This window comes from Microcaecilia unicolor, chromosome 7 (genome assembly GCF_901765095.1).
Source record: "Microcaecilia unicolor chromosome 7, aMicUni1.1, whole genome shotgun sequence".
Classification (NCBI taxonomy): Eukaryota; Metazoa; Chordata; class Amphibia; order Gymnophiona; family Siphonopidae; genus Microcaecilia; species Microcaecilia unicolor.
This window is the reverse complement of record NC_044037.1, coordinates 279,214,146-279,226,903: the sequence shown is the minus strand read 5'-3', so window position 1 is coordinate 279,226,903 and position 12,758 is coordinate 279,214,146. Positions and strand designations below refer to the sequence as shown.

The 12,758-nt window shown below is 47.6% G+C and overlaps 1 protein-coding gene across 1 annotated transcript in view; it reads right to left on the bottom strand.

Annotated features, from left to right (window-relative positions):
* Window positions 1-12,758, bottom strand: part of ITGB5 (integrin subunit beta 5) — a 210,964-nt gene that overhangs the window by 70,192 nt on the left and 128,014 nt on the right. The window contains exon 9 of the mRNA XM_030209136.1: window positions 10,425-10,559. Coding sequence (XP_030064996.1) covers window positions 10,425-10,559 — 135 coding nt within the window. The remainder of the gene's footprint in view (window positions 1-10,424; window positions 10,560-12,758) is intronic.

Below are 12,758 nucleotides of genomic sequence, written 5' to 3'. Positions count from 1 at the left end.
AAAACACGGTCTGATAAGAAACAGTTAAATAAATGTACTGAAGAGAGTGAAGGCATACTATGAAGCCTTCTCAACTGTTACATTCATCTGCACTGCAGGCCTAAGACCCATCAAAGGCCACAACAGACCAAATAATGTCATTGCCACAGGCCCAAGAAAATCTCAAATAGCAAAAGTATTTCTCTGTTTATCACCCTCCTCTCACCTACCAACACTCATCCTGTTAGAATATCAATGAAATGCTTTGATGCAGTGGCGTACCAAGGGGGGGGGGGGGGGGGGGGGGCGGTCCACCCCGGGTGCATGCCGCTGGGGGGGTGCTGCGCGCTGGTCAGTGTCGTTGGTTTCCATGCTCCCTCTGCCCCGGAACAGGAAGTAACCTGTTCCGGGGCAGAGGGAGCATGGAAACCAACGACACTGACCAGCGCGCGGCACCCCCCCCCAGCGGCGTGCACCCGGGTGGGGGGGGGGGTTCTTTCGCTGGGGTGGGGTGTCCCTTCGCCGGGGGGGGGGGGGGGGTTGCACTGCACGGGGGGGGTGCTGCACCCGGGGGGGCGGGCCGCATCGGCGATCCGCCCCGGGTGTCAGCGCCCCTCGGAACGCCACTGCTTTGATGTCCCCAAGCATACCTCCTACCCACCCCCACCCTGTCAGAGTAATGCTTTGATGTTTCTCTTATATATGCTATCTGCTACCACATTTGCTTGTTTCCGATCTGACGAAGAAGGGCAACCTTCGAAAGCTAATCAAAAAATGTATTAAGTTATGTCCAATAAAAAAGGTATCATCTTATTTTATTTTCCATGTTTTATTTTGTTTGATTTCTATTGATAACCTTTCGAGGAATAATCACTGTTTCTGCAAAGCAGGTTTTTTTTCAGATTGCTTAAATTAGGTTTCCTCAAATCCCATTTCAACACTTAAAAATTCACATGACCCCAGATGATGATGAGAACAAAATCAAACCTCCACTGTCCTCATTTACTTACACAAAGCATGAAGACTTCAGCAATAACAGCATTTAACGCAGGGCCCTGTGTGTTACCCGATCCTAGGCCAGTCCTCCAAAGTAGTGTGGGATTGTAGGGCCTGATCCTGCCCATTGAAAACAGTGCTGCAAGTCCCATAATGCACCAGGATGGGGCTGATCAGAAATCCAGGACTGTCCCAAAATCTCCAGCCTGGAACTGGGTAACTTGGCATCTCTGGCGCCAGAGTTAGGGTTACCATATGGCTCCAGAAAAAGGAGGACGGATTGAGCCATCCGGGTTTTACTTCCATTGCTGTCAATGGAAAGCAATTGCGCCAGCCGGGTTTTACTTCCATTGAAAGCAATGGAAGTAAAACCCGGCTGGCTCAATCCGTCCTCCTTTTTCTGGAGCCATATGGTAACCCTAGAGTACGTTCCCAGACTCCAGTACTTTGCACTGGTCTCTAGTTTAACAGAACGTTCACGCCAGTGGGGCCACGGGGGCCTGGGCCCCCGTAGATTTGGCCCTGGACCCCCCTGCCGACGACCCTCTCGACCCCCCTCCCGCCGCCAACCCCAGCCGCCGCCGTGGGCTACCTTTGCTGGCGGGGGACCCTAACCCCCGCCAGCCGAGGTCCTCTTCCTCCCGCACAAGGCTTCGATCTTGCCGGGTATTTGTGACCTGGATTGGCCACTGTTGGAAACAGGATGCTGGGCTCGATGGATCTTTGGTCTTTCCAAGTATGGCAATACTTATGTACTTATGTTCTGTTTCTGACATCCTGCACGTTGTACGTGCAGGACGTCAGAAACAGAACGAAGCCTTGCGCGGGAAGAAGAGGGCCTCGGCTGGTGGGGATTGGGGTCCCCTGCCAGCAAAGGTAGGCAACGGCGGCGGCAGGGGGGTGGGTCAAAGTTGTTGTTGGTGGTGGTAGCGGCGGCAGGGGGGGCGGCAATGGCGGAGGTGCCGGGGGGGGGGGGGACTAAAATGTGCCCCCTCACCTCGGGCTCTGGACCCCCCTCCCGCCGAAGTCTGGCTATGCCCCTGGTTCAGGCATGCTAACTGCCACTACGGGGATATGGGCCTGAGGCCTTTTCTCAACAGTGCACTGTGGAGACCCAGAGGGAGGGGAGCAGCCCTATTTCTGTGACCCCATTTGGTGTCCTTCTGACCAACAGATTGGGAACCACTGGCTTACATAGTTTTGAAGTAATCTTTCAGAGCTGTTCACCATTTCTGAACGTGCAGTGTGCCAAGTGCAGTAAACAGAATGACTAGCTCAACTGGCACACGCAGATCATGTGACCAGGGCTCATTCGGCAAAAAGACGCTAAAACGTTCAGAGCTGTGAAAAGAAACCTATAGCTTCTCAGCTATGAGGAAGTGCTCTGGATGTTCAACTACATGTGAACACTGCTAGGCACCTCCTCTCCCCCTCCAAGACTCTTACCACTTCAGGTTTCAAGAAACCCGCTGAGGGTGACCAGACATCAGCTGTGGACTGGCATCTTCCTCACTCACCCTCCCCACTGAGAAAAGACAAGGCTGGAGAATTTAGAAACAGAAGACGTGGTAATTCAGACCTGCAGTACACAGATGTAACCACAAGTGCCCCAAACAATCTGATTTCTGGCGACGTTTGTGGTCTGGTCCACAAAATATCGAGGTTATACCAAACTCTGTAACAAAGCTAACATAAGCCCCTATATACACGTATATAAATATATAACTATTTCAGTTTTAGGGCCGCACGCGTTGAATATGGATGGTTTGCCGAGCAATTTCAGAATCACTAACTTACTGCTTATTTTTATGACGTTAGAAGCCTTGAGAAATTAGAAGTTTACAAGGACGTTAGAAATTTTTAAGGTTCCAGTTTTAGGATCAATCTGTACAAAAGCAAAGTCAAGTCAGCAGAGAAAATGAACTTTTTCAGCTTGTGTTGCATATCTGGAGCAGACCCAAGTATCTAATTCAAGGCCACTATTCTCCACCACAGTCCCTTCCCCTGCATGACCAGGAGAATTAATGAACGGCAGTGACCCCTCCAACAGCCCCTCTCCCCTGAAGGGGGGGGGGGGGTGTGTCTCAGGATAGGAGAAATCTTGTGGGTCTGGGCCGACTGCTGAAGCTATAATCCCTGCCGAGTCGAGTTGGGTTAGAGGCACGAGGGGAAAGAATCATTCATGAGAACTGTCTGCTGCTGAGCAAGTGTGTTTTTCTCTGTGGTCTACAACTCTGCTTACTTTTCAGAATTGGTGATTTACAACAGCAAAACAGCTTCCACAGACCCACCGGCACAGGAAGTGAAACTCTACTGGGAAAGGGGAAGTGTAAACCTAGAGAATGCCCTGATGGGTTGATGATCAAAGGCAAACATGGGCACTAGAGGCCATTAATGCCAGACTAGCGCCCGTGTTTGCCAGCGCCCGATGATCAGAGCTGGCGAGCGCGTATAATAACGAACTCGCCGGCTCTCAATGCTAACTGCATGCAAATGCACGCTAAACAAGGGAATTAATATTCCTCCCCAACGCTCAGCGGGCAGTGCTCCAAAGGTGCTGTTCCCACGGTAAATGCTACGCCAGCTCGGAGCTGGTGTTAGGGTTTGCCAGGGCATTGGGGAGGAATGGGGAGAACCTGTCCAGCATGTATTTGCTTGTTTCCATGCCCTCCCCCCCACCTCCCCATCCAAACACAAAGGACTGGAGGTCCGGTAGACCTCCAGACCCCCTACCCACCATAAAAAATCCCCCAACAATTTAAAAAACCTGGTGGTCTAGTGGGACCCCTACTAGTCCCCCACTCACCCGGGGGCTGGCCTGATGGTCTAGTGCCCCCCAGGTTCCCCTGTACTTTGAAATAGGAGGAGGGAGTAGCACTACCTCCCTCCAATGAGCGCCACCTCAAAATGGTGGTGCCCTGCCCTGCCTACTGCATCCTGGGATGGCTGGGTAGGGCTTCACTACCATGTAAGGGCCACATCCAGCGCATCTCAGGATGCACCAAGCAGGACAGAGCACACTCATTTTGAGGTGGCGCTCACTGGAGGGAGGGAGTGCTACTCCCTCCTCCTGTTTCAAGGTATGGGGGTTTCTGGGGGGTTTAGGAGTCTGGAGGGGCTAGGGGAGGCTAGTAAAGTTTATTGTTGGTGGGGGAGGGAATTTGGGGGAGGTAGGGGGTCTGGAGGTCCACTGGACCTCCAGGCCCTTGTGCCTGGGGGCTTGGCCTTAGGTTTGAAAGGTCCGGGGTTTTTTTTTTTTGTTTTTTACAACCTGGACCTGTCAAGCCTCTTCTGCGGGAGGACTGTGTCTGAGCACATGCCCAAGCACAATCCTTCCACAGAAGTCCCCCGATGATCAGAACTAATAACGTGCATAAATTTACATGTTATTAGTGCTGATCATAGGGAAGTTCATTTTCTGTACTGTTCTGGCAGTATTTTTCCCTGCGGCGCTATTCAGAACAGCACGGGAAACTGATCATCAGGGCCTGAATGCTGGAATTTCTAAACCCAAAGATAAATGTGTCAACTTGTACATTGCCTGCTGTATAACAGATAACATGAAGGCTTCCCAACTACAAGACAGACTCTTTTCCAATTACTGTCCTGTCCTGGGTGTGGTGTGAGGTATGGAGAATAGTTAATGTCCACCACTACTTGAGAGACACGTGCGGGAAGGGGGCAGGGAGGGGGGATTTTATAACACAATACCTAGGAAAAATGCAAAAAAAAATGTACCTTTAGTATGTTTATTACATAAAGGCTGATCCTTCTACCATCAGTCCATATTAGCTTCACTGATGATAGCCCTTCAATATTAGCCTTGAGGTTTTCTGCAAATCATTTTGAATTTATTCTTAAGGTTTTGTTGTTTTTTTTAAATTTGATTTTGTGCGACTCGTTTTGGTATTTTATAAAGGCAACATACAGTATGTACCTTTATCAAACAGACTATTAGATGAATCCCCAGTAGGGCACAAATGTTTGCACCCAGTCAGGTGTAAATCTGTGCATGTATGTGCCTATTCACCCTTATTACATCTACTGTTTTATATGATACCTTTACGTTCATCATTTTACATTGTATATAGTGTTTAATTGTACTATTCTGAACTGTAGTTTTCCCTACGGTCTTGTGTAAGCCACATTGAGCCTGCTTCTGGTGGGAAAATGTGGGGTATAAATGTGTTAAATAAATAAAGGCAATTTCCCCCTCCTGAATACCGACAGCATTTCAACTAACGTTACCCGCATCGGCCCCTGTGTCTTTATTTCAACACTAGGAAAGAAGGCCCATTTCTCAGAGCAATGAAACAGGCGCTAGCTTTTTTTGGAGGGGGGGGGGGTGACTCACACGCGAAGAACAGTGGCGATTTTCCTGGGCCGCCCCGTGGCTCGTTGCGGTTGTAGCTGGTTTGTGCGCCGCCGCTGTTGTTAGCGTTGTCGTAGCTCTGTGTGGGTGGCGATTTTCCTGGGCCGCCCTCGACGTCATCGCGTTTTGACGCGAGGGCGGAGCACAGGTACAGTAATAAAACTCACCCTCAACGTTTGCTCCGCCCTCGATGTCATGACGTTTGACGCGAGGGCGGGGCCCGGTGGCTTCACCACCATGAACCTGAAGGAACTGAAGTCAGTGGCTTGGCTTCACTGACGTCAGTGTCCTCAGAACGTTGAGGGTGAGTTTTATTATAGTAGATTTGCTATACCGCTATATTGAACACAGACCTAAGCAGTTTACAGGCTAATTTAAAAAAAAAAGTTAGAAAAGAACTAAAGTGTAAGATAGGAAAACGCCCCTTGAGGAAACAAGAAGTTATGTCAAAGGAGGGGCCGGGGAGCGGCAGAAGGAAGATATTAGGGCTGATGCAGGTAGTGTTAGGTGAAACGCTGTCTGTGTTTGAATTATGAGAGTGACAGACCAAAGGAGAAGCAGACACATGATGGGAAGGGGCAAGGGGGTGGCAGTGGCCTGAGTTGGGGGGGGGGGGGCAAGGCCGGTGGCCCAAATGGAGAGGGGCGGTAGCTGCAGTGGCCCTGTCCGGGCTCTGTCTTTTGGTGGCCCTGCATATTAAGTGATATAAAACTAAAGATAATTTTCTGCAAATGTACCTGTTAACTAGAAAGCCTACCCAGGAGCCAACGCCGGAAACTGGGGCATAGCGGGTCTTGTTTGTGGTCAAATTCTCTTGAGTGCCAGGAAATCACCCATGACATTATATTGTAACCCACAGAACCCTCTATTTTAGGACATTTCCATCTGTCCTGAAGGCAGGCTTAGGATAAAGAATCTGCATCGCTGCTGACTGACTTCTCACTGCCGGTTATGTAACACCAGCGTGTAACCTTGCCATAGGCCACTGCGTGCTACTTAAAGGCTGATCATGCTAGTTCCCTCTACAGCCAGCATTTCCTTCATTATTTGAGTCAGAATTAAGGAACTACTACTATTTAGCATTTCTATAGCGCTACAAGGCGTACGCAGCGCTGCACAAACATAGAAGAAAGACAGTCCCTGCTCAAAGAGCTTACAATCTAATAGACAAAAAATAAATAAAGTAAGCAAATCAAATCAATTAATGTGAACGGGAAGGAAGAGAGGAGGGTAGGTGGAGGCGAGTGGTTACAAGTGGTTACGAGTCAAAAGCAATGTCAAAGAGGTGGGCTTTCAGTCTAGATTTAAAGGTGGCCAAGGATGGGGCAAGACATAGGGGCTCAGGAAGTTTATTCCAGGCGTAGGGTGCAGCGAGACAGAAGGCGCGAAGTCTGGAGTTGGCAGTAGTGGAGAAGGGAACAGATAAGAAGGATTTATCCATGGAGCGGAGTGCACGGGAAGGGGTGTAGGGAAGGACGAGTGTGGAGAGATACTGGGGAGCAGCAGAGTGAGTACATTTATAGGTTAGTAGAAGAAGTTTGAACAGGATGCGAAAACGGATAGGGAGCCAGTGAAGGGTCTTGAGGAGAGGGGTAGTATGAGTAAAGAAATTAACAGCAAAAACAGAAACAAGGATCTGCACTCTGCACAAAGTAAACAAAACAGAGGAGTGGACAAGAAATGCAGGAAATCTTTTACTAACAGTTCGTCGATCTGACACAACACGGACCCTGTTTTGGCGACAGGGCCTGTGTCAGGAGTCTACAGTTATATCAATATACATAAAATGCAGCATAATAAAACCCATAGAAATGATGACTAACATCAAATATACATTTATATGAAATTCAAATGAATGTTGACCCACAAATTGTCAACCACATAAAATAATACACAATAAAATTTAAAAAGTAGAAAATGATGGTGTGTCGGGAGAATACAACAAAGTCCATATCAAAAATGATTTATATCAATTTTACATATGTATAAAAGAATTAAGGGCCTCTTTTATCAAGCCGCACAAGCAGTTCCTGTGTGGCAAAGTGAATAGGATTTGTTGGCATTACCACACCAGGAGCCGCTTGCGTGGCCTGATAATAGAGGCCCTAAATGACTAGTTAAAACCAACAGCAAGAACTGTTGTGCCAAGAAAATATACAAATGTATAAAACACATAAAATATACAATACATATAGGTATGAAATCTCTCTATATAAAAGGCAACCTCAACGTTCTATGAAGCCTCCACGGAAGTTGAGGCGCCCGAGATATCCGGTGTGCCCTGGAGTGTCTGCACCGCCCTCGCGTCAAAACGTCATGACGTCGAGGGCGGAGCTATGACACTCGAGGGCCGAAACGGAAATGCCACAGGCACGGCCACGGAGGCGCAGCAAAAAAAAAAACCAACAAAACCCTCCCCCCACACAGCGACGCAAACCCCGAGCAAGGCAAGTAGCTCGGAGGGACGGAGGGAGGGGGCCCCTTGCTAGCGCCCGTTTCATTGCGCTCAGAAACGGGCATTTTTTCCTAGTTTTATATATTTCATACATTTGTATATTTTCGTATTTGTATTTTGACTCCTGACGCAGGCCCTGTCGTGAAACACGGTCTGTGTGGAGTCAGATCGAAGAACTGTTAATAAAAGATTTCCTGCCTTTCTCGTCCGCTCCACTGGTTTTGTAAGAAAATAACTGCAGCACACCATTAAAAAAATACCTTACAGGAATTATTTATTTTAGTTACATTTGTACCCCGCGCTTTCCCACTCATGGCAGGCTCAATGCGGCTTACATGGGGCAATGGAGGGTTAAGTGACTTGCCCAGAGTCACAAGGAGCTGCCTGTGCCTGAAGTGGGAATCGAACTCAGTTCCTCAGTTCCCCAGGACCAAAGTCCACCACCCTAACCACTAGCCCACTCCTCCACTATTAGGGTTGAAAGAATCCCTCAAGAGGTCACCTGGTCCAACCCCTGCAAGATCCACTCCACCTGAATTTATACCAATAGCTGATCATTTAGGGGTCCTTTCACCAAGTTGTGGTAAAAGGGGCCCTACAGTGACGTCAGCACGTGGATTTGCCGTGCACCGAGGCCCCCTTTTACCGCAGTGGGTAAAAGAAGGTTTAAAAAAAAAAAAAAAAAGGAAATGGCCATGTAGTAAATATTTAGGACGTCAGACTCAGAAACAGTATGTGCAGGACGTCAGACTCAGAAACCGAACGAAGCCTTGCGCCTGAAGAAGAGGACCTCGGCTGGCGGGGGTTGGGGTCCCCCGCCAGCAGAGGTAGGCGATGGCGGGTTGGCGACGGGAGGGGGGAGGTCGAGAGGGTCATCGGCAGGGGGGTCCAGGGCCAAATCTATGGGGGCCCAGGCCCCCATGTAGCTACGCCACTGCTTAATATCCACATATCAGCACCTGATATCCTGGTATAGCGCTGATACAGATCTGGATAACTTAGGGGTCCTTTTACTACGCTATGGGAAAAAGGGTCCTGCGGGTAAAAAGCTCCCCAAAAAATGGCCATGCGGCAAGATAACTCTTACCGTGTGGCCATGCGGCGTGGAGTACTTACCCCCATTGAGGTGGCGGTAAGGGCTTCTGCGGCAACCCAGCAGTAACCGGGCAGCATGTAGCAATGCACAATTATTGCTGCGCTAGAAAAACAAATTCTTTTTTACGGTGCACCGGAAATGGCACACGCTGGAGCCAGAACTACCGCCAGTGGCCAAGTTGGGTCAGCAGTAGTTCCGATTTTGTGTGCGATAAGCCCGCATTGGGCTTACCGATGCTTTGTAAAAGGACCCCTTAGAAAGGCTCTTCCTTGTCCCAAGTTATCTGTATTATATCTGGGTACTGGTGTCGAACATTGTCAGCCTGCATGGTCGCCAAGAGACAAAGCCAGGCCCGGGGCAGGGCCGCAGCAGCCGCCCCTCCCCCCCAACTGGGGCCTCCACACCCTGCCCCCCCCCCCCACCCTCTTACCGCCACATCTGCTCCTCCCTCCGTCTGTCACTCTCCTGCTCCTATGTACCGGGACCCAGGTTATCATGTTAACGCAATCACTCTGGTCCCGACACACAGAAGCAGGAGAGAGACAGAGTCCTGTGCTGAGCCTCGGCCCAGGGAATCTTGCATTCCCCCCCCCCCCCCCCAGCCATTCCAGTCTGTGGTAATTCTGCTGAAAATCTGTGATTGATTCTGGTCAGGGCCTCCTATCCAGTGCTGATACCCAGATGAGTAGCTTTGAATATGGGGTACTATGGAGGCAATTCAGTAAAGTGGTACTTGATTTTGCCCAATTCTATTACAGTTTCGGGGTCCACCTAAGCTGCTACTACAGAACAGTAGTGTATATCGGTGGCAAGTGTAAGAGGGCACACCTAAGCACACCTTGCAATGCACATAACTGATAGTATTTTATAAGTTGTGTGTGTCTCAAGGTGATACAATACCCCCCCCCCCCCACCATGGGGATGAGGGTCCCACCCAGCTTGGGTTCCATGCGAGCAACAGAATGTCCCAGTTGCTTGGAATCTTTGCATACTATGGGGTCAATATTCAGCTGGCAGTGGTCAGCAAGGTTTTGGCCACTGCTGACAGTATCCCTGGATATTCAATCCAGGCCATGTCCAGTTTGTATCCAGCATATTCTGTTTGGTGCTACGTGATCAGTGAGTTGACAACACATATACAAGTAGGACTCTTCGTTAAGCATTCATTACTTGGTGTATTTATTGACCCCTGATGCAGACGCTTTTTAGCGTCGAAACACGGCCTGTGTCGGGTCGCTATCTCTGATATAATAAAGACTGTTGGACTCACGTCTCCAGTGGTGAATCGTCTATTAGTCTCTACTTTTGCCTTCTGTGATTCGTCATCGTAGAGAACTTTTCCTGTTTTATAGGTTATAAGACCAGTCAGATCCATTTTGCAGGCTATCAAGCAATCCACAAGATGGATAATCCTCGTAAAGCTCTCTAATAATAATCTCATTGTGTAAATGTGAGACTGATGTCTATTACATGTTTCGTAATATTTGGAAACTTTTAATAAAAATAAAGATAAAAGAAAAACTCACAGTGTCTCCAATTTTGAGATCCTCACACTTCCGGAGTCCGGGATGGGACAAACCATCTTGACAAGTGGCTGTGAAGGCCAGGCTGAGATCCTCAGGGTTGTCCCAGACCGTCAGCTCCACTTTGGATCGGATACTCTAAAAACCAAGCGACGGAAAGAATAAAATAAAGCAAAGCAGTGGTTCTTGTTTTTCTTACCTTATGGATTCATTGGCTGTTTGTGCCAGTGCCCTGGTTCCAGCATTCTATTCCTCTCATGATAGGTCAGGCCCAGTGTCCCTCCACATGCTTTAGAAAAAGGCAAATTACATGACTGGGAAGTAAAACTGTTCACTCAAACTCACTGCTCTGAGCTACACTACTCTTTGAACTGTGATCCATCTCGGCACCCAACCGCAGACCAACCAAAAATCTGCAGGACGGAGCACACCAGACCATACGAATTAATAGTTTGTGGAAATACAGGTCAACAAACACACACACTGTACATTAGCAGTTCCCTCTTCCAGTCCTCAAGGGCCACCAATGGGTCAGGTTTTCAAGATATCCTTAATGAATGTGCATCAGAGACATTTAAGAACATACATAAGAACATAAGGGTTGCCATACTAGGACCGACCGAAGGACCATCAAGCCCAGTATCCTGTTTCCAAGTGGCCAATCCAAGTCACAAGTACCTGGCAAGATCCCAAAACAGTACAATACATTTTATGCTGCTTATCCTAGAAATAAGCAGTGGATATTTCCCAGTCCATCTTAATAATGGCCTATGGACTTTTCTTTTAGGAAGTGAAATCCCGCTAAGCTAGCTGCTTTTACCACATTCTCTGGCAACGAATTCCAGAGTTTAATTGCACATTAGGGGCCCTGTTTACTAAGTAGCGTTATAGGCGTGTTAACATTTTTAATGTGCGTTAACCATGGACGTGCCTACAATATCCCTATAGGTGCCTACATGGTTAACGCACGCTAAGTGGAGGCGCGTTAAAAACACTAACGCACCTTAATAAACAGGGCCCTAAGTGAAGAAATATTTTCTCTGATTTCTTTTACATTTACTACTTTGTAAATTGAGGTAGTAGGCATGCAAATCCCTTTCATGCATATTCATTAGGGATAATCTGAAAATATGATCTGTTGGTGGCCCTTGAGGACTAGAACTACTGCCAGTGGATGATACCATTTTATTGGTCCAACTTAATTGACCTTAGCCGTACTTTCAAGAGTTATTCTCTCTTTATCATCATCAGTCATGATGACAGGATAACTCTCGAAAGCCGGCCACAGATATAATAAGTTGGGCCAACAAAAGAAATTTGCTAAGAGTGTGTTAAGGCAATAACATGCATTATTTGACCCTTAATGCATGCTAAGGACCAGATTCTGTATAAGGTGCCTAAAAAAAATCTACTTGGTAAACGTTTCCACCTAAGCGTGTTCTATTAGCGGTGCCTAGATTTAGACGCGGTATATAGAATATGCTTAATTGAAATCTCAGTGTCTAAAACTATGCACCTCCATTTACACCAACAAAAATGTGGCGTAAATTCACGTGCGTAGATTTACACAAACTGGGCCATATTCTATAACTTTGTGTGTAACTTTGGGAATGCCCATGGAACCCCCATTTCCCTGCCCATAGCCACACCCCTTTTTGAACTGTGCACATTAGAATTTAGGCGCAGTTCATTACAAAATATGCTTAGCAAGTTGTGTGCGTAAATTCTAATTATTGCCAATTAGTGCTCTTTATTACTTGTTAAGTGCTGTTATCAATGCTGATTAGCTTGTTAAACCAAATTAATTTACGCATATTGTTATAGAATATGCCTGGAATTTGGCATGTATCTCTAGGCACACTATATAGAATCCAGCAGTAAATGGTAATAAAGTGTGTTATATTACCTGTCACGAAACGCCTAGCCACCTGTCTGGGGCCACTTAGAAGGTCTATCCCCAGCACAGCTCAGGTCCACCTGCACCTGCCGCTTGTGCTCTATACTAGCATCCTCCTCCCACCGACTGGGTCACAACCATCTCTGGGTATGTCTACCAATCTCAAATTCTCCCCAGTGATTTCTAGGTTACTGGGGCCACACTCCCAGTGCCCCCACAGTTCCTAGAAAGCACTCACAGACCCAACATACAAACCACCAGGATTCTTAATCAGTCCAGACAAGCAGAGTCAATAAACTAAAATTGTTTATTGTCTGAAAAATGAAGACAATGAACAGAAAAGGTTCAATCAGCAAAACAATAACAGGTAACTGAAATATGGATCAATTATAACACTAACTAAAAATTTGTATACTATCTAAATAGTACCTGGGGAGATC